Below are 21,584 nucleotides of genomic sequence, written 5' to 3'. Positions count from 1 at the left end.
ATGGGGAATTATCCTTCATGGTGGAGAAGAAAAGCAGTTGTTGATTGTCTTATCATATGATTTGCATCTGGTTTCATGGCATATTTGGAATGAACTCGATTGCCTCATTAACTTGCATAAACCTCCAAGAAATGCAAAACGTACAACAGATAATACTTTATATGATTAAAAAGATAGTCACATTATCTTCTTACTTCATCTTAGTTGCCTCATGTAGAGACAACAGCAAGAGTAGGTTTATATAAGAAACTGATCAGAAATGGTAAAGAACATAACATCAAAACCTACAAAAGACTAAAGGTTTGTTTGGATTGAAGTTTTAGAGAGTTAAAGGAGAATGAAGTGACTCCACCTTGTTTGGATTATAAGTGGAAGAGTTAAATAGGAAAACTTTCCTCCCTCACGTAACTCTCGAACTCTACATTTTGTAACGCCTCAATTTAGGGGCTTTGTGAGGTTTAGAGAATTTTGTTTACAATTTTCATAATCATGCATAAAGTTTTTTCATTCATTCATTAACTCTCCTCAACTCTACCTCCTATCTAATGAAGGGTGAGTCAAGATAATCCCCTCCCATAACTCCCCCTCACTTAACTCTCTCTCCATTAACTCTACTCTACTTTTCATTTTACAATCCAAGCAAAGCCTAAAACAAAAAAAAAGTTCTACCTAAGATGATCAGAATTGTGAAAATGATTCCAAAAGGGGACCGCCACCAAGAAAACAGACGGACTACAGATGATTCCAGCAAAAAAGAAAGAAGAACAATAACATTTTAACAGATTAAAAAAGATAATCAATCTACCCACTGTCAAAATAACCCAACACTATGAATACCTACTCCTCGCCAGATCTTCAAACTACATTCCCTAGGTCTTCTCTGGTAACCTTGTTGGAACCATCATAGTCATTAGAACCATCAACCATAACCGAGTCTTTAACATTATACTGAAAACGCTTCCGCAAAATACCATCTGCATTGTATGACCTCACTCGATCCAATCTCATATCTGTTGCTCACAACCCCTTGCAGCACTCGGGAATATCTGAATCTTTTCGGGTGCATCGCTGGTCTAAAGTACTCATCAGAATTCAATCTTCTTGCCACACGCACTGAATCAAATCTGTTGTCTGAATGCCCTCACAGGCGATTTTCGGCCTCTGAGAGGATCTAAAGCATCGTTTCGATCATCAAACCATCTCGAATCATGTTGTGGTGAGACACACCCCCGTGGCGGTGACACAAAATCTTCTTCATAATCTACCGCAAAACGCTGTTGAAATGGAAACCTAACTCCATCAACTCTACCGTTAGATCTTAGAACAGGTGACCTGCTGTGATGACCATCTGCATTGTATGACCTCACTTGATTCATCTCATATCTGTTGCTTCTTTTCCTTCTATCATCATCACTGCCTTCATATTCACAACCCCTTGCAGCACTCGGTATATCTAAAAATCTTTTCGGGCGCATCGCTGGTCTAGAGTACTCATCAGAATTCAATCTTCTTGCCACACGCACTGAATCAAAGCTGTGGCTTTGCCCGAATGCTCTCACAGGCAACTTTCGTCCTCTGAAAGGATCTAAAGCATTGTTTCGATCATCAAACCATCTGGAATCCTGTTGTGGTGAGACGCACCCCCGTGGCGGTGACATAAAATCATCCTCATAATCTACTGCAAAACGCTTTTGAAATGGAAACCTTACCCTATCAACTCTACCATTAGATCTTAAAACAGGCGGCCTGTTGTGATGTCTCCCTCCATCATTTCGCTCTCCTGATAAGAACCACGCACTGGGTGTGCGACTTCTGGATCTTGATCCTGATTTTTCAAAGGGAAACTTATAATGAGGTCGCCCCGCGTTAAGGGGAGAAAGGCTTCTATCTCTTCTGGCAAAATGATGTGGCAAACGATCTGAGTATTCAGTAGAGTTGTCAGGCATGGATCTGTGATAATCCTCCTGGATTGCTCTTCTGATGCCTTCTGGATACCTTTCCAAACGACTCTTAGGACTTGTGTCTCTCACATGTACCATTTCTGTATCCACATCATAAGCATTTTCTCTTTCAGCCAGTGGTCTCCTCCGAATAAGGGGCCGATACACACCATTAGAAGAATTCCAGTTTTGCTTGCGAGTACGATTCTCAAATCCAGTCTCCTCTGCTTCTTCCAAAATCTTATTATCTGAGATCATTTTATATCCACGGCCTTCAACAATACTTCTCGGTCTAGGATGCCCTGAAGCATAAGAGCGCCAATAACTAGGTGACTGACGGTGTTTTGATTCCCAGTGGCCTCCTGAAGAATTGAGGAAGTTACGGCGCACAGGGCTCCTGCTACGTCTATCCCTTCCTACGAACTTGTCCACACAAGCCTGCCTGTAGATTCATGATATAACATTAATACTCCAAAACAAAACAATCAGCCAATTTCAAAAGAATATTTAAAGAATAAAATATATAAATATATCAGTAATGATAATAATCTAACCGCAAAATTCACCTGCTCCTAGGAAAAAATACAGGATCCTTTCTATGTAAGGTGTCAGATGATAACGGCCCCTCAATTCGGGACAGCAACTCCCTCTTGCATGCCCTAAAGTCAGTCACTCTTGAATGGAAATCTTTGACATCATGCTGATCCACACAATAATCAGTATGTTTCTCTGTTTTGCAGCCATCAGACACATCTGGGATTCTTTTATCCAGGCTCAAGGGTTTCTCTTTTGAGTCATCTCCTTTGCTGCAATGTTCAATATGTTTTATCACCTCATCAGTAGCTGGACTCGATCCAGTTTCATTCTTAATTTTTTTCTGATCACTTTCTACCTCCATGCCACAAAACCTATCTTCCTCAAATTCCGACCCATAATCCACTTGTTTCACTTCCCCATCTTCACCTTCATTTTCCTCCCTGTAGAACAAATCCTCTTCCCTCAACTCTCCATCCTCAAATTGAGAATCATACCCAGCCTGGAGTACCTTAGAGTTTTCCTTCCCAGCAATGTGAACCGTATCATCTTGAGAAACATCAGAATCATACGAGTCATCAGAAGGATCTCCTCCACCGACCTTACAAGAGCCACTTGAAGGACCATTACCATATACTTGGCATTCCTCAACAACAGCAGAAGCTCCACAAGATTTTTGCATCAGCTCCTCAGATTCAACATGCATGGAAAAATTAATTTCAGCAATAGAATCGGCTGAAGTCTTGACACCGACAGAACCAGTCTTCATCTCTTGGGAATCCTCAGTATCATCAACATGCACGCCAGATCCTCCTCCAGACTCCTCACCATCTTCATTTAGGATATTGTTGTGAATCTCGCAACAGACTGTATCTACATCTTGTACAGGACAAGAAACATCTGTTGGCTTGGACTGAACACTGTCTGCACACAAAATCTCACTGTCCAAAGCACAACTTCCTGTCATCTGCTTGACAGCAGTGTGGGGGGGTGATACAGCCAGACTTCCCTCATAAACACCTTTACTTGAATAATTAACATGAACATCAAGGCTTTTGCCCACATTCATAGTCTGAGCAGAAGCTTTTACGGAGGAAAGAGATTCTGTTGAGCATTCAAGGCCATTAAGAGTAGCAGCAAATTGGTCAGTATCACCTTTGAGGACAAAGCACATTCTTGGTTCCTGACCCTCCACATCTATTTTTTGATCATTAGCATCTGAACCCCTCAATTCTAAATGCAGATTAACATCCCGAAGCAAATCAGATGAAACCACCCTGTCAACAAGGTCTTCTTTGGTGTCTTCATGTTCCCTCCCTCTGTCAACTACTGCAGGCTGTATCCCTTCATCTCCATCCAAAGATACACTTCCCAAAACATTTTTCTGCTCATAATCACTGATAACATCAGAAGGTTCCTCCCACGCATCCATCACAACATTTAAGTCCCAATGCAACCGATGGTCTCGAACAGGCAATGGCTGATTTGTTGACATATCATCACTGGAATCATGATACTTTTGCACACTAGAACCATTCTGAAAAGATAAGCGCTCAACGATATCTTTAGATTCTTTACCAACACTGTCTTTCGGAGAGGTATTAATGATTTCAGATGATGCAATGATTTCTTTCAAGGGCACTGTAGAAATTGAAGGTTCAATTTGTTCCCTTATCAATCCCTCCACTGATGAGATGTCCTCCCCATTGTCATCACCAACACCCATGCCATCACTGCAGGCCACGTCAGCAAGAATCTCGATACCTGAAAAGTCATCACTGTAAACAATATTCCGCTCATTTCCTTCGAAAATCTCTTGGTCAACTATAGAACTGTTCCTTGTTGCAATTGAACAATTGAGTGCCCTACATCGCCTTTTACTACCAGAATTCACAAAAGAGAATTGATCAGAACCATGTTCAAAGTTTACAGGCCACTCTTTAACTTCAATGTTGGGTGGTGGGGATGGAGAGCAGAAACTAAGTTTCCTTTTCTTAATTGGTAGATGCTCTACTTGGTCACCAAACCGTTGTCCAAGAACAGCAACACCAAGCTGCCAAAAAGACAAACAGGTAAGAAAAAAATGAAGATTCAAACTTCTGAATAAAATATATTCAAAAGCAATAAACAAAAGAGCAATCTTAACCTTCTCAGTGTCAGAAACTAATGTATCATCTGCCTTTCCGTCACTTTCATCAGCAAGCCCGAAACCCATTGTCCAGGTTCTAGCAACTGATTTTCTGGTGCGCCTGGTTCCACTCCTATAGCCTCTTGTTACCGTCTTCCATGTCCACCCAGGATTTATGTAATCATTAAGTTCTACTCCTACTGTACTCATCCTGCTCGTAGATAAAGATCCAATAATTCCTATCCCATTAACCGACAATCCACTAGAAGTCTTGCAGGATGCTGTTACTTCTGGGCTGCCTCCCGACACCAGGGAAGAGGTGCCAGTACAATGTCTACTCTGCAACTGACAAATTAATTTCTGTTTAAAAACAGTATACATTAACTAAATTTTAGATCACACAAAAGAAGATTCCAAAACTTACTGATAACTTGCTTCCCTCAATCTTGTTAGATGCTTGATAAAATGAATTTCCTCAGTGTGATGGTAATAGGGTTCACGCCTCTAATGTGCTATGCCAACTGAAAAGGGAAAGCAATGAATCAGCAACAAGGGTGAGAGATACAAGAAAAACATAGTAGAACAACTATTTCACCCAGTCAAAAAAGCACTGTTATCTAGCCCAAAATCTGATAACAAGACTGCCAGCATATGCCTCCATGAGCTATTACCTTGAGGCAGATCTGTGTTAACCAGTTTTGAAGGCCTGCAAAGACTCCCTCAATTCGTGCGGTAGATTTGAACATATAGCTGGTCCCAACTAGGAGGAACCAGGGGCTTCTTTGCCATGACATAAATAAATATTTTAAAAAATAACAGAAAAGGCAATGTTGGCTTCATCCTTCAAAGAGAAAGATCGGCAAACAATCTTTTCTAATTATATATCCTCATTAACACTTTTGCTCACGGCATACTATTCAGAGTTCACTCCATCTACCACAAGGAAGGAAACCAAAGCTATTTCAGAAGCAGATATTTGACTTGTGCCCTTGTCCATCAACAAAAGAGAGAGTAGCCCTCTCCTAATCTCAAATCTTGCACTGAAACTCTAAAAAGATTGAAATATATCTCAATCTAATCATCCTAAGCGGCAAATAAACATCTAGGAAACTTGACCATCTTGGGGGCAGTAAGTAATTTAAAAGTTGATCCATCCAAAGCCACATAACAAGAAGCACAAGAACTGCACAAGAAGAATTGGCTTCCCATCCTATCTTAAACACAAACACAGATGCAGAGCAAGCAGATGAGCCAAGAATTTCCCGCAAACCATAGATCCAAAAACTAAAAAGAAAGAGAGAGTATCCGAAACCCCTACCAACAATACTAGATAACAGATTGGCGATGTTCCCAGTCATGGTCGTTCATGTAAAATTTAATTAACAACAAAGGGTAATTTTAACAATTATTTTGTGGGTCTCAACATATCAGCCGATGACGGGTGCATAGAGCCATAGAGTCTTGAATCAAGAATATATAACAGCTCATTTAGTGAAGTGCCCATGTCGACCAAGGATCTGAAGTTTACCAGGCCGATGATGAAAATAGTATCAAAGCATATCGTGTCAATTACTCGGCTCAGCTCAATACCAAATCAAATCCGTAGCTGACATAGGTCTACTGAATTAGTGTTTGCACACACTCTTCTTTCAGATTCGTAGAAACCCTAGATGATGGGCCTTGAAGCAAAGATCTGATTTCTCTTAGTACGATTCGAGTACTCACAATCTTAAACACAAACCAGGGACCGGGGACGTAAGACCAAAGATCCCGCGTTCTGGTCGCAGAAAAGACCCGTAAAAAGTCAGAAATCAATCAAAAACTAGGGTTTTCAATACATGTATTATTCTTCTACAAAAACCGCATCAATTGAAGATTCGCTCCACAGAACGAGATGAACAATAACCGTGTGTGCAGATCTTGAAATACTTGCGACGATGAACTATATAACGATGAACAATTTCATGTTCTTCCTTCGTCGTCGATCACAACGCCAGAAGTCGGAAAACCCTGACTGTCCGAATTCCGATCTTCGAACGCCGGCAGCAAGAGCTGTTTTTCTTTTGATATTATTATAATAATATATTCCCCTTTTCTGTTTCGTTCTCTGAAAGCCAATCTTCCCAGTTTGGATTAATCAATAATAAGAATCATACCTAAGAGAGCCCTATCCCCACGAATTTATAATAGATTTTATACCCAAACTACCCTCTCTATATATCCAAAATACCCATAATGTCCCGGAGTTCGCCGCTTTCGGCCATAACAAAAGCATAAAATAATAATTGTAATAATATTCGGAAAGTCAATAGTCAAATCTAGTGGGCATGGTGGGTAGTGGGAAAGGGCAAACTTGGGCTCTGGATTTATGTATGAGCACGACAGCTTGCGAGTTTTCATTGGTGGTTTTTTTACTTTTTATTTTTCTTTCTTCTTTTCGTATCATATCATATCATGTCCCTGGATTTTTGGTTAATTTATTGGTAAATACTAATTGTCCTTTCCACTTGGACCTTTCTTATTTGTTCCTATAATAACATCTATGCTCAGTATATTAGGAATTTATTTGTTCCTATAATAACATCTATGCTCAGTATATTATGAATTTCTTGTATAATTTACATTATTAAGCTGATTTTCTTGGATTTAACACCTTAACAGTCTCTGTGATTTGTATAGAAAATTAAACCATATTGTTCAACATAAACCAATATATGTACACATACATTGATTAGGTGAGAACCAATCGTGTGGTTTATAAATTTGAGTTCAACTCCTCTCAAAATATAAAAAATCCTTTTAACGAAAAAATCGTGCTGATGTTAAGTCACAAAGCGAACAATACAAATATGTCTACAAAGTGAATTAGGTCAAACCCTCTTTATCACCTCTTTTTTCTACTTTTCCATACTTTCTTCAAATTATATCATGGTATTGAAGTTAAGCATCGGGCCACATCAATATTGCACATCATCTTCATTCGTTATCATGCACCATGGTGCCGAATGAGGCACTGGACCTGGGGGTCCTCGGGCCCAATAGAATTGTCCAAGTAAGTGGAAGGAGCAAAGTTGAGAAGCATCATATCACACTCAAACGGAGTCTTGGCCTTATGTAATGGCCCCTTGCGACTCATCAAAGTCACTTCAGAGACTCAACGTTAGTTTATGGTAGAAGCTTTAAAAAATATAGTGAATTTGATTGAGAAATCCCAATTTCACTGCTCCAATTACTGTTATGGTGTTTCATAAGGACAAAAGCAAACCAATTAAATAGTGAGTAATTGCCAAGACCCAAGAAGCTTCCTTCCTCAGCATTATTCGACAGCTCTCCTAAATGTACCTTTTCATGTCTCTCTCCACAAGTTGGTGGTTGCTACCTTGCTTTGTTGAGTTCATTCCACGCAAGGGACAAAAACCAAGAGGACAATCGAACCCTACACTCCCATTTGCACCTGGTCCTTCCACGTCCCCACTTGGCCCACCAGACTGTCACATTCCCAAATACAGACGGCCCTGATGATGCTGTACACTTGTTAACGACTCTACACTAACAGGCTTTACAAGCTACATAAATAGGTAACCGTTGGCTTAAGAATCCATGGATTGAAGACTCTCAATAGTAATCAAAAAAATTAATGAAGATGCTGAATTCATGCATCATCAATGAGACAATGACAACACGGACCCTTCAATGAGGATGTTCAATGACAACAAAGCTATGTAAGTGGATGAAAAGAAAACTTATAACTATCTCCGTAGTGGTTCTCTCCTTTTCTTCTTTTTTAAGAGATGAACCACTCAACTCAACGTATCCTTTAAATAGTTGGGTGAACGTAAATCTCGAACTAACATGCCTGTGCACATAGAAATTTCTCATCTGTCAACAGGATAAGTATTTGGCCAAGGCCCATTGCGTGAAGACCCACTAGCAAACTACATTCCACTAGCAAGCCCCCACATACAGGCCGAAGCCCACATGCAGATGGGCACCAATAAATACTAGTAGGAATCAAAACCTGGGAACAATTGCGCCTAACCAAGCCGAGAACCACCTCTCAGTGGTTTCGCATAGCTGTTCTCCCTCACAAGGGGGTTGGTGGGTTCGGGGAAAAAATATAAAATTTCATGCTAATTGACACAATGCTTTTCTACTAATTTAATCAACCCCGGTGAGGAAGAGATGTTGACATCTGGTAATCTTATGCATAGGAAATGACAAAAGCTTAGTAGGACTTCGCAAAAATGGCAACCTCCTCTGCTGGATTTCCAGTCATGAAACATACCTTGAGCCCTTGGGGTTGTTCAAAGGGGAAACACCGGATCGTTGCCCCTGTTACTTCTTTCACCCTTAATTCATCCGCATCACTATTATCAACAATTGTTGCCCAACGTTAGACAAGGAACATGGTTGTGTAACCATAAACGTATTAATGGCAAAAAGCGGAGGATGAATAAAGAAACTGTTATATACCTAGCCGACCAAGGACCCCTCGCCCATTTGCCAGAGGATATTGCAGCTTTGAGTTCATCATATGAGCTCACATCCTCAATATTACTGCATAGTAGAGCATCAGGAAAAAATAAAAAAAATTAAAATGAGCTGGAGGTTTTAAAAGAGCGCAAAACTGATGACGTTTGACACATTGGATATGATAAGGCAGGCTATATGATCATTTTAGGTAAAATTAGGATACTATTGGGCTATCTGTTTGAAATATGTTAGAACTGGTGCTAGCATTGTGTCCATCTCTTTTGCCCCCACTAGCTTACTTGGGAAGAAAGTGGAGAACTATGGTTCATATCATACGATGCAAAGTGACAACAGCTGAAACCGTTGCTCCAACAAGATCAAGCACAACAATCAACTCATACAGATCAATAGTTGTAAAAGCAAGAGAATGCACCTATCACGAAACGACGTTGCCCGTGCCAAGAGTGATGGCTGGATCTCATCCAACTTGTCTTTCACATAAGCTTCTAAAATTGATGGTTCCATAGAGATTCCAAATACCTTTCCTTGCTTTCCAGGAATGTCTCTCCTAGATATCACAACACTCCCACTTGAAACATCACGAGGGCCAATTTCAATCCTTAGAGGAACTCCCTGTCAGAGAAAAATTCTCAGTGAGCTTTTGATAGTATTTATTGCAAGGAAAAAAATGGCACAAGCACCCAATGTTAACAGTCAAAAGTTTACAAACAACTGGGAAACTGGCCGTTGGGTTACCATGCTGGTAATATGATGGTGGTCAAGCAATGAATTTTCTCAGGGTTCAAAGAAAAATGTTCAGTCAACTTCCACTACAAGTCATAAATAATATGCACTACATAATAGACAACTACTACTGGTACATGGCTATTCAATTTAGACTCAGTACAAGAACTTTTTTTAGTAAACATAGATTGAAATTTTAAGAATAAGAACCTTCACTTCCCAAAAATTGAACTTCCGTCCTGGGGTTCTTTGATCGGAGTCATCAAGTTTAACTTTGATTCCAGCAGTCCACAGAACTTCTTTTACAGACAACGCAGCATTGAGGACTCCTACTCTCTCTTCTTCCTTCTTCCAAATTGGTACGATTACCACCTGAAAGCATGCAATGCACATAATCAAGAGTGATTTAAGACAGATCAGTACCAATAATGACGAAGAAATCATAATTAAACATAATTCAGGTCAGGATAAAGACAGTTCCGTTTGCTATAAAGACAAAAAAATCACATGGCAGAGGATGGACAAGAAGATTGAACAACTGACAACAAACTTTGCATGAAATCCTAAGTTCCTAACACAAGGTTACTGAGAAATTACTGCAAGGAAAAGATCTAATAGAATTATTAGTTTATTACCATCCTATGTTATTAAAAAAATCCCTGTACATGGTGGTTTGTTGATAGCAAAATACTATCTCAGAAAAATTGAGTGTGGAATGAATGGTGTTGTACCCGCCCTGTAAACTACTTCACACTGAAAATTAACAGGTGAATGCTAAAATCTATGCAACAAAGTGCAGCAACAGAAATCTTATATCCACCCATCATACGGTTTAAACGCTGCTTTGACCAATCTGTACAATATTGTGAATCTAAAGTGGGAAATGAATAAGCTATCAGGAATTTGTAGTCTTCAGTAAATATTATGTAGGAGACTATTTTGAGCTTGTCCACCTTGTAAGGTGTCTTTCATGGAAAACCACCGCACCCAATAGGCGAAAGAGGGCAATACCTCACAAAAAGTGGATCTGATCGTGCAACAACTTTACACAATTTATATAGCAACTCATGGAATAATAATAATAAATGCAGATAAATGTTACCTGTATCGGTGCAATTTTTGGAGGAAGCATTAATCCAGCATCATCTCCATGCGTCATGATGATACCACCCACAAAGCGGGTACTGATGGCCCATGATGTCTGCCACACGTGCTGCCTTTGCCCATTTTCATCGGTGAACTGAACAGGGACACATTTGGACAAACACTCCTGATGAACCTCTGAAAAATATAACTGAGGGATTGAAAAGAAAGTGTACAAAGCACCGAGGGAAATAACAATTAGACAGCTAAGATGGATGCTGAAAAGCCCTTGAATGTCTGGCATACTCCTTAACCTCAATCAGACAACTAGGATATCAAACAGAACTCAAATGCTCAAAGGTTATTAGGGAGAAAACTCATGAAGTTCATTACTTGGGGCAGAATCAGCCAAAAAACAATAACAATTTCATACTTCTGTCCGCCAAATATGTATACAGTTTTTACATATACAGGGAGATGGTGTACAGCAAATAAATTTTTAACTTCAACATCACAGTAAGGGAGAAGGGTCCACTTCAGAAATTTTTAGTTTGTTCTTCACCTGAGTTGCAAAAGCAAGAGAGAAATTTTGACCAAGGTTGTGACTCGTTCCGGCTTGTAATGCCTTTCGATCGCCCATCATTGCCCCTATAGTATAGGTCTTTAAAGCACCAGCAAATCTTTCAATATTTGATTTTTTACCTGCAATAACAGGTATTGCAGCTTGCTCATAAGCAAATTTTGTATAGACGTCAATCATTTGTAATGCCTGCAGTTCACCAGATTCAATCTTATTAGTATGAACAATACTGCATCAAAATTATGTGCAGTCGCAGAGACAGAAGATACAAACCTCTTTTTCAGCCTCTTCTGGGGTGGTATGCGCAGTATGACCCTCCTGCCAAAGGAACTCAAGAGTCCTCAAAAACAGTTTTGTGCGCATCTCCCACCTTGTAACATTTGCCCACTACAAAAACAAAATTGTGAGCAGACTGCAGACACCCTGCATAACTAAAAACCATTTGTAATGTGTGGAGAAGGTCACACCTGGTTAACCAGGAGAGGAAGATCTCGGTAACTATGAATCCACTGTGTAAACATGTGATTCACGATAGTTTCACTAGTAGGTCGGACCTGCCACAACCTCGGGAAGTGCAATAATCAAGGCCAAAACTCAGTCATTGATTTTCACAAATTTAAACAAGCATCTTCGTCCAAGATTATAAATTATTCATGGAAGGACACAAGAAAACTGCATCAAACCAACATTTGCGAAAAAAAATATGTGTACCACAAGTTTCTCTTCAAGCTCCTTTCCGCCTCCAATTGTAACAACAGCTAATTCCGGACTGAATCCTTCAACATGACTAGCTTCTTTCTCTAAGAAGGAGTATGGTATAAACTGCAGCCATAATCCAATACCAACTACTAAGCAATCTAAATTACTGAATGCTAACTAAAATTACACAATCAAGACAGCACACAATAAATACAATGCATTCATTAACTGACAAGCTTCATCTTTGGATATCTGGAAAATGTTTTTCTTGGAGGTAATATACTACTTGTAAAATGTTCTCATTTAACCCATTTTCTTGTAGTACTAACTCATATTGTCATTCTGATTTCAACATCCAGAAAAACACAAAAAACGCGAGCGTGTATATAACCAGCCAAATGATAGTATTAGACTCCTCTTATCATCTCCTTTCTATAACTTTTGTTCACTATCTTTCAGTAAAAGTATCATTTCCTATTCCTACAGTGTCTTAGCTACCAAACAGAACATTAAGAACTACACCTGTGGGAAATATATGTTGCTGTGGCCAGTCTCTTTGAACTTAACATTCAAATAATCCTGCAAGAGAAACTAAATCAGTGAGAACAAAAACCACGCCACAGACTACATATAATTACATCAAAGGCCTTCAAAAACATGCAAATCACAATCTTAATGCAAAGTACCACATTTCTGGATGTCTTTGATTTTCAGAAGTGAGTCTAAAGTGCCATTGCCGATATCCAATATAAATACAGATGATAAAAGAAAACAACGATACTTTCAATTAATATACATTATACTCTTCCACAAAGTTCAGCACCCTACTAGGCATCTTCATCTGGAAAAATAGTTGAGATGCACTTCAAGAGACTCCACCCGATTCCATAAAGACTTGCTATAAAACAAAGCAGTCAGTCACATAAAGAATGCTTTCGTGTGCTCATTTTACCGTGTCTCCTGATATCTATTACATAAATTGTGAGACATCTTGCCTCATTGTGATCTTCAACTGTGCCACTAATTGCACAAAATTTCTACTATAATCTTTTTAGCAGATATACCTTAGTAGTACCTATAGACTTTCATATGTTTACGGTGCCATGTTTCAAAAAATCTACAAAACACAATGTGATACATCATGCTTCTTTGTGCTCGTCAGCCGTGCTACCAATTGCTCTGAACCACTACCACGATTTTATAGGCATCTATACTTCTCTTATTACCGATATAATAGGTTGGTAGTTCATGCCTTCAAATTCAGCCCCGCAAGAGTTTGAGATAATATCAACTAATAAAAAAGTCCAAACGGTCTCAGGAAAAGAGAAAAAACGAAAGGAAAGTTATTCAAAAAGAAGTACCTGAATTGCCTCCCAAATTGCGTATCCATAAGGACGGATAACCATAGTTCCTCGAACTGGACCATAGTCTGCAAGCTCCGCATTGGCAATAACGTCGAGATACCAACCATTGAAGTCCTGAGACCGAGGGGTAATCACTTGGTCGGGATTGGCTCGAGTCTTATTGCTGTCGACTCCGTCCTCAGTCTCCGGCGGGCTCGATGCCGAGCTGTGCGCAGAGAGGCCGGCGTGGGGAACTCTCCTCCGGAGATGTTGGTAGCAGCTCTGCCGGTGAATCTGCGGCGAGCGGAGCTTGGAGGGAGCTAAGAGCGAACTCAATGAAGGTAGCCTTAGAGATACTATCATGTCCAAGTGTACACTACGGTCGAACAGAGATGATGCTCTCTGTCTACTGCGGTGTGGATTGCTATTTGCTGATCATGGGCCTTGTGGGGCTTTCTAACATTAGGCTTCAAGTCCAATACGTATAATCCGGCCCAAGACAAGTAATTAAGAATTGGGCTTATAAACCGTGTTTCAGAGTCGAGTCCTCGTCTGATTGCATCAAGTGGGCCCATTCCAATAAAACCCATTTCAAAGGGCCAAGCAGCAATTAGAGAAGTCCTAACCCACCAGAAGCATTGAAATGACCAATATGGACAATTTGTTTTAGTAGAAAGGAAAACAGACAGTATCTTTGTGAAATTAATCTAGACTAAGAAAAAATATGAAAGTTATGTTGTCGTTGTTATCACACCATTCAAAATCATATTGTCACAGTTATTTTTCTTCACGATCACAAAAAAGGGCCACATAGAGAGAGAGAGAGAGAGGGGGGGGAAGGAAGGTAAATATCATAAATGTGGTACCACCACCATGGTCCATTGCAATCAACTTATAATATTTTAGAAGAGTAATTTTATGAATCTGATGTAAGAATTTTACTTTGGATATAACCAGTAGGGGCCATAAGAGAGAAAAATAAATGGTTTTGACTTGTGTACGATTGGATGAACCTGCTTTTGTTGTGACACCTTAAATGGGTCCTGCTCCTGCTTTTAGCTGTGACTCTGATAATCTTTTGGGTCCTGCTATTTGAACTCCCACTTTTACTTTATAAACCCCATCTACTCTATTATTTATCCCATCAAATCACTTATCATTATCAAAAGTCACTTCATCTTAAATGATGTCTTTTTCTCTCTACTTTTATACCCAAATCGAATTTATATTTCTCTTTTTTACTTCACCCACCTCCCTCTTTTTTTATCTCTCTTTTTTAGTATTTATTTTTAAACAAGTGGGACCCATATAACATTTTTCTCTCTACTTTTACGTTAAAAACTGTTCATATTCGGTTTTACAATCTTGCCCTTTTTATATATTGTTGTAATAACGTGTATATATGAAATAAATTATTTTTATTCGACGTTATTATTTTACTTTTACTCAATTGCTTTTTCATTACGATGAGTTTGAAAATGAAGTTACAGGGGGCTCATTTCATTCTCAATGCAATGTGAAAGGATAAGACCCATTTGGTTGGACTTTGATCCGCTTTTTTTTTAGTTTTCTTACTTGTGGAGTACCTACCTACTCATCCTTACTCTCTCATTCTCTCTCTAGCCATAGCTACAGCTAAAACAGTCTAAGTTAATATTTCTCAATCTATCACTCAAAGCCTATGTAACAAACTAACCCTGAACACTTGTCTACTTTTCACTGAGATATCACACTAACTTAAATGGTGATGTACCATTTGTACTTGACTCATGGGACTCACATAAATTTATCTTGTCAAACTTTAGTCTCTCTCTAAAATTGTTGTAGTTTCACGTATTGGTATCTCTTAAAGTTTGCTTGTCACAAGAATTATAAAATCGTGAAGTCTAGAGAAGTAGATTTGACCTTAAATTTAATACGTTTTGATGATGATATGACTATCCTACCGGTATAGGATACATAAGTATTCTATCGGTAGGATACAGTAATTATACAAAATATTTATTTTTAAATTTTTTCAAAAAAATAATATTAAAAAATATTCATTTAGGATATATATTGAAGTTCATAGTTTTCCAAAGAAAAAAAAATGTTATCGTCAAATATTTTTGTTTGCGTGTGTTTAACGTATCAAATTTATACTCAAATCGAATATTCAAATAACAAATTTAAATGATGCCTTTTTCATTAAAAATGAAATTTACATGGTGGTGACATGAATCGACTATTGAAATATATATATATATATATATATAGATATTTCTTAACCCAAGGGGAGGTTACAAAACAGACAAGAGGAGAGAGAGGGATGGGGCAAATTCCAAGGCAGTAGGGGCACAGAGAGAGAGAGGAGATACAATAAACAAGAGCAGTGTGAACAAAAGTGAGAAATGCAATCGAGGCTTTATGATTGAAGAGGAGAGAGAGTTTATGTCTGTGAGACTTTTAATTAAAGAGTGTTATTATATAAACCCACCCTATATACCTACCTATACCTATTTTTATCCCTTTTGACTTTTGAGCACGGATTGCAATTAGAATGAAAAAAATCTCATCATTTCTTCTCTCTCCTTCCCTTTCTCTCTCTTCCTGTCAATCTCTCACTTCTTCAAATCCGATTCTTCCTCAGCCTTGCTTATCTCTATGCGTGTGACTCTAAGATCTTGATGTAATGGTGTTCATTAAGAGTATCTGGTCAATTCATTAAGAGTATCTGACACAAGGTGAAAAGCTGCTAGCTAGTACTGACAGTGAGGGTGTAAGAAGCAATTTTGGGGGTACAAATAGCTCCGCCGTAATCTTTTTCTTTCTCAATTCTCACCCCAATCAACTCCGACACTCAATTGTCATGATTGGTTTTCTTTTATGGGTACCATGTAAATTCTACTTTCTGCATTACATCATCAACAATAATATAATCCCCATTCAGTCATTCACCTCCATTAGCAAGCTCAGCTCATCATACAAATGTAGATTTATGAGAAAAGCTACTGGGTTTAGTAATGTAGGTAGTGGTCCATGTGAGCTCAATTCAATATGATGTGATAATTACTTTCTGAATAACTGAAAAATAAATGGTGTGGATAGATTTTAGGGTGTGAATTACGTGATCCAAACATTAATTAAAAATAATGGTTCGATATTTATAATTTACTTACAAAGAAAGAGAGTGGTGAACCGGTGATGATGGGTACGTTTGACAGTTTGTTTGCATTTGCTAAATGTATTGTTTTTGGCTTGAACGCATTTTATTTGAATTAAAAAGTATTTGGTTAAGCGGTACGTTATGATATTATCCATTACGAAGATGTGATAGAAGCTGAAATTACATGGAGCTAGTTTTACTCCCAACATAACGCGATTGACCACATTTTTGACATCAAACACACGAGCCATACACTTTTTTATCCTCAATTAATGGAAATTATTAAATTTTATCATCACATCGCCAAAATATTTTTAGTGACACGTCAAATATTTTTTGTCACCTCACCATAGTTTCACAATTCGTCTCATTTCATCATAGGAGGTCAAAACACAACACGCTTGCAATCGGATGATTATCAACAAAGATAATGTTGTATGTGAGGCATAAAAAAATCCAATTATGTGTGTCACAAATATAAGAATACTATAAGTACATAAACTAAACAATAATGTTATATGGTCCATATAGTGGTAGCTCAAGTCTCTTAAACGAAATTTTAAAACGTTTTCTCTTAAAATACATGTTAGATTTAAAAAAAAAAACTACATATTCGGAATCAGGGCATAAAACTATTTATAACGAGATTCATTGTCGATGAGTTGTATCGGGTAAATCTTAATTCCATTATTTTTTTTAATAGAATTTCAAAAACAATGGAATTTATACTAAAACAATAAATTTTGAACAATGAATCATAAGATAAAAGAATGGAATAAAGTTATTCAATTGAGTAAATCAATATAATAAACTTGTTGAACTCATGGACTACGTGTCATTGTCCTTCACTAAATCTCAATGCTGTACACGTGACACCGTACTTTGACATCTAGAAGCGTACATGACTTAGAATTGAAATTTAGTAAGCAATATATACTTGACACGTAATTGCCTAGAATAAGCACGACTGCAACCAATACTAATCTAGAAAGCCAAGCCATTATTGGTTGGTTATACCAAACACTACTAACAATAATGCACATAAATTTGTCATCAAATGCAAACACAAATTTTATTCTCTTCCTTTGGTGGGTGATTTTTCTTCTTCAATTTCCTTCCACATTTTGTCATTTTCTCAGGAAAACTTCTAAAAATACTATGACAATTTAATAAGTAACACTATATTGATGAGACTGAATTAACTCCAAGCAGATGCGACGGTTAGAGTTCGACCCATCCAGCCAAAACAAACCCCTCCGTTCTCTTCTTTAACGGTGAAGCCCGGGTTGGGTCGGTTTCCTGAACTGAGCCTGGCACGCATTGACTCGCCCAAATTCGGACTCATTGGTTTCAAATTGAACCCAGCCATACCCATGCGGGCCCGCCACTTCCCAAACACCTCGCATCTCTCCAAGCGGTCCCTACCCTCGCAAGCAACCGAGTTGCCGAGTTTCCGACCCAGTCCCTCCTCTACTTTGACTCGTTCTGCACTGTCCCTAGCCACAGTGCTCTCAATCGAGTCAAATAACGCTCCATAATACGACCACACCTCCCCCACCCGCGCTACGAACGGCGCCGTATTCGTATTTATCTCCTGCTCCACTAGGGTCACCACTCTCGGTGCCAATCCTTTCACGCGGCGGAGAAGCTCGTCCCGTGGATTCTCCGTCGAGACACTCTCGTCGGGCATCCGGTACAGATTGAACGCGAAATTCACTGCCAGCGGCTCGTCCGGTTCGCAACCCAGTGATTCACGGCTTAGATTACTGATTTTCTGACCCACGGCAACATTGAAATGGAGAGTAGATCCAACCCGCTTCGCTTGCTGGCTCAACATATCACCAACCAGCCTCAGCCGTTCTTCGCTACCATTATCTGAAACAGCGGTGATCTTGAAAGTAACAGGCGGCTTACGACGCGAGGAGAGCGCGTGTAGGAGATTCACGTACTGATCTCCCTGCCCAATATCGAAATCAACAACATGGAACTTATCCGTGTTTGGCTCGTCTAGCGTGGCGTCAAGAATAGCTTGATTCGCCGCCACGAAACCCAGTTTGAAACATGGGGAGATATCGTAAAGCAGCTGAATCGAACCAATATGATCGTTACCGTACATCTCCGCGACAGGAGGCGGGCTATCGAAAGAGTTCGAGCGTGATTTCAGGGCCAACGACATGTATTCCGTCACTCGCTGCTCCGAATTGCCCTTCCTGTTTGCAAACTGTGACAAGCGCGTCAAGATCTCGGTGGCCGCCTCTGCTTTCCCATCGTAAATGGCGGTAGCAGCCTCGATTACAGTCTCTTTGGAACAATTCGAGACAGGAGTGGCAGCTGATGAAGACAACGAACAGTAAGAAGAGGTGGAGGAGTTTGTTGGAGAAGTAGAAATCGCCGATGGACTTGACGAGCTGAACAGGTTCTGTATGGTCTCTGACCACTCGCTATTAATATTCGTAATAACAGAGACCGCATCTCCCTCATCGTCATCGTTGTCGTCAAGAAGCTGCTTCTCCAGCTCCTGCAGCCGATTCAACATCTTCTCTGATTCCTGATTATTCATACTAGCTATTCCCTTCTGAGCGTCGTTCATGTACGGTACACCGGACTGTAATACAGGCCCTGCGTTCATTGGCGAGAGGTGGTGCGGCATCTGCCGTTGTAGAGGCCTCAAGCCGCAGCGCTGCCGGTGCTCTGACAAAATAGAAGCCGGCGAGATAGAAGACAAAGAATACACATCAGAAGACAGGTTAGCAGACAATTCAATCGGAGACAGAGTTGATATCGGAGATGTATTCTGGTACATCCGTGGCTTCACGGAACGGGGAAAGAATCTGTTCAATTGTTGTGGAGTTTGGTATGTCTGGTGTGATTGAAAGTCGGTAAGCGTTCGCTTTCCGATCAGGCTTTGATTTGCTGTTCTCTGTTGAGTTATCTGCGACGCGGGGTCGAGGAATATTTGAGAGAGCTGGGATCGGTAAGGAGACTGAGAAACGTTGCTGGTCATGGCGGTGTTAATGGATCTGCCTGCGCTGTAAAATTCCGGACCTCCGCCGGAAAATTCCGATGCCATTTTGCCCCTCCGACGATCAACAGAGCAGCAGTTATAAGAGGCAAATTCAGAGGGAATTCTGGATTTATGAGGATTGTTTTTGGGGAAGTTTTTCTCTAAATGCAAAATCGTGAAGCGTCTTTATAGAAACATGTTCGGTGAGGTTTCCACCGTTCGATCGTCATTGATCGAATGGTTTTGTGCTATTTCGAAGCAATGAACGCTGATTAGTTAACTGCCGCACGCTTTTTATTCATCGCCTAGTTGTTGCACACTTGCACTTCAATGTTCCAAGTCAGATTGCATCGACGCTTAGCCCACCGCGTGTAAATCAAACACCAATAACAATTCTACATTAGCCAAATCAGTGGGTCCCGTTCGAAGAAATGAATAATAGCGTGTAACCACGCGAATAGTGAAAGAGTGCGACGATTTGGATTGAATTTTGTGAGAATAAAACGATTTTTATACGGCAGTGATCTCCTGACCGGACAGTTACAGAACTGTTCTTAAAAGCTAACGACAGGAACCCAAGGATTGCAATCCAGAACACAAGGGAAAGTGACGGTTCTAACACGTGTAACAACAGGAACGAGCCTTGCCAAACTGTTCGGTTAATGCTAAGTCTGTTTTCAAAACTCTCGTCACTGGGTTGGCTGATTCGAAATTCCAGTAGCTGGTTTTGTCCAAACCTACTATTCCCGGTTGATCATTGCAGTGCTGGCGCACACGTGTAGGTCATGAACTTTATGCCTGATTTCATAATTTTTGTGGGTGTCTGATTTCAGAATTTTTGATAAACAGAAAGTTGTCTACGTTAGCCAAGCTCGGGCCATTAAAATATAAAATTGGTTTTCCTATGAGGCATTAAACATTACGTAACAGATATGAATATTATTATGACCCCAAATGTTTCAGCTAAGAAAATACAAAGCACTCAGCTTTGTTGATGGAGAATAATGTAAATGCACTAGGATTTTTACGAATGGCAAACTGTCTTTCATGTTCATAATTGAACACAAAGGATGAGTAATGCTTGATATTCTCGAAATATGACCTCTATTTTATCCACAATAAATGTAAAGTGTTAAATGTTAAGTTAAATGTAATCTATATATGTTTATAATCAATTATTATTACACATGTCACATAGATTTATGAATAAAATGATGATTATATTTTAGAAATCTATATCATTACTCGAAAGGGATAAGGGGCTTTTGCAATGTGAACGCGATGTGAGACCAAACTCACGTTGTTTAAATTATTTATTGGAGAATGAATTATTTAATTTCAATATAGTGTGAACAATTGGGGAAACAATGTTATCAATACTATAAAAATTAATTGAAAATATATATTTCTTCAATGATCGCAATTATTATGGATATACCCCTTCTAAGCCAAAGTGTTGAGGTATCTTTGGATCTTAATGATCTCATACTAAATAAATAAAACGTGAGGAGTGGCAAAATGTATTTCATCCTTTTTTAAAAAGTAAATACATAACTCGTTTTCAAGCAAATGTATTTTCGTTTCTTATTTTATGAGGTTACTTCTTCCAACACCTACAATTTTTAAATAGGACACATTTAATTCTGCTATCATTATATATACAAAAAAAATAATAATAATTTCACTATCCAAATGGTGACTCTTCGTTTGGGCATGGGTTCCTTCTTAAGAAATTGGAAGTTCCAAATATAGAACTATAGAAGTCACCATAAGGTGTAGATATTATCGTATAGAATCACAAACTTTTAATTAATGTAGGATACCACCACCAACTTTCAAAAGTAATGTGAATTTTGAGATGCTTGTGTGTGTGTTTATGTGTATATATATAAAGAAAAATGTTTTGTTACT

General features: G+C 39.1%; 3 protein-coding genes across 13 annotated transcripts; all 3 read right to left on the bottom strand.

Annotated features, from left to right (window-relative positions):
- Nucleotides 1-490: 490 nt before the first annotated feature.
- Nucleotides 491-6,748, bottom strand: LOC119984831. 6 transcript variants are annotated; one of them, XM_038828959.1, is made up of 5 exons: nucleotides 5,274-6,748; nucleotides 5,027-5,123; nucleotides 4,621-4,941; nucleotides 2,507-4,527; nucleotides 491-2,382 (listed from the first exon to the last, which is right to left on the bottom strand). In XM_038828959.1, the coding sequence occupies exons 3-5, from the start codon at nucleotides 4,810-4,812 to the stop codon at nucleotides 1,119-1,121; spliced, it is 3,477 nt and encodes a 1,158-aa protein (XP_038684887.1). In that variant the 5' UTR covers nucleotides 4,813-4,941; nucleotides 5,027-5,123; nucleotides 5,274-6,748; the 3' UTR covers nucleotides 491-1,118. The 6 variants fall into 6 exon arrangements, with proteins under 6 accessions (XP_038684887.1, XP_038684889.1, XP_038684883.1 ...); XM_038828961.1 differs by having other exon boundaries at nucleotides 6,131-6,748; XM_038828955.1 differs by having other exon boundaries at nucleotides 4,621-4,947; nucleotides 5,274-6,747.
- A 1,003-nt stretch (nucleotides 6,749-7,751) lies between these two features.
- LOC119983553 (proline--tRNA ligase, chloroplastic/mitochondrial-like) lies at nucleotides 7,752-13,945 on the bottom strand. Of its 6 annotated transcripts, none has more exons than XM_038827220.1 (12): nucleotides 13,543-13,945; nucleotides 12,704-12,760; nucleotides 12,170-12,304; nucleotides 11,950-12,036; nucleotides 11,756-11,869; nucleotides 11,465-11,671; nucleotides 10,922-11,089; nucleotides 10,030-10,191; nucleotides 9,509-9,708; nucleotides 9,076-9,159; nucleotides 8,888-8,969; nucleotides 7,752-8,126 (listed from the first exon to the last, which is right to left on the bottom strand). In XM_038827220.1, exons 1-12 carry the CDS (start codon nucleotides 13,885-13,887, stop codon nucleotides 8,094-8,096), a joined length of 1,674 nt encoding a protein of 557 aa, XP_038683148.1. In that variant the 5' UTR covers nucleotides 13,888-13,945; the 3' UTR covers nucleotides 7,752-8,093. The 6 variants fall into 6 exon arrangements, with proteins under 6 accessions (XP_038683148.1, XP_038683150.1, XP_038683146.1 ...); XM_038827222.1 differs by having other exon boundaries at nucleotides 7,752-8,117; XM_038827218.1 differs by lacking the exon at nucleotides 7,752-8,126 and having other exon boundaries at nucleotides 8,737-8,969.
- Nucleotides 13,946-17,705: 3,760 nt separating this feature from the next.
- Nucleotides 17,706-19,930, bottom strand: LOC119984314 (scarecrow-like protein 8). Its single transcript, XM_038828181.1, has one exon. The coding sequence runs from the start codon at nucleotides 19,737-19,739 to the stop codon at nucleotides 17,868-17,870; it is 1,872 nt and encodes a 623-aa protein (XP_038684109.1). The 5' UTR covers nucleotides 19,740-19,930; the 3' UTR covers nucleotides 17,706-17,867.
- Nucleotides 19,931-21,584: the final 1,654 nt, after the last annotated feature.

This window comes from Tripterygium wilfordii, chromosome 18 (assembly GCF_013401445.1).
Source record: "Tripterygium wilfordii isolate XIE 37 chromosome 18, ASM1340144v1, whole genome shotgun sequence".
NCBI lineage: Eukaryota > Viridiplantae > Streptophyta > Magnoliopsida > Celastrales > Celastraceae > Tripterygium > Tripterygium wilfordii.
This window is presented reverse-complemented; position numbering and strand designations above follow the sequence as displayed.

Bases quoted from the DNA above. Each gene is read 5' to 3' on its own strand.
- LOC119984831 (XM_038828960.1), bottom strand. From the start codon at position 4,812: ATGAGTACAGTAGGAGTAGAACTTAATGATTACATAAATCCTGGGTGG. The intron at 4,528-4,620 runs GTTAAGATTGCT...TCTTTTTGGCAG, and splicing joins TAGTTTCTGACACTGAGAAG to CTTGGTGTTGCTGTTCTTGG. The intron at 2,383-2,506 runs GTGAATTTTGCG...ATGAATCTACAG, and splicing joins GTATTTTTTCCTAGGAGCAG to GCAGGCTTGTGTGGACAAGT.
- LOC119984314 (XM_038828181.1), bottom strand. From the start codon at position 19,739: ATGGCATCGGAATTTTCCGGCGGAGGTCCGGAATTTTACAGCGCAGGC.
- LOC119983553 (XM_038827218.1), bottom strand. From the start codon at position 13,887: ATGATAGTATCTCTAAGGCTACCTTCATTGAGTTCGCTCTTAGCTCCC. The intron at 11,090-11,464 runs GTGAAGAACAAA...GAGGTTCATCAG, and splicing joins CTCTTGCTTTTGCAACTCAG to GAGTGTTTGTCCAAATGTGT. The intron at 9,709-10,029 runs GTTCTTATTCTT...TTTCTCTGACAG, and splicing joins TCAATTTTTGGGAAGTGAAG to GGAGTTCCTCTAAGGATTGA.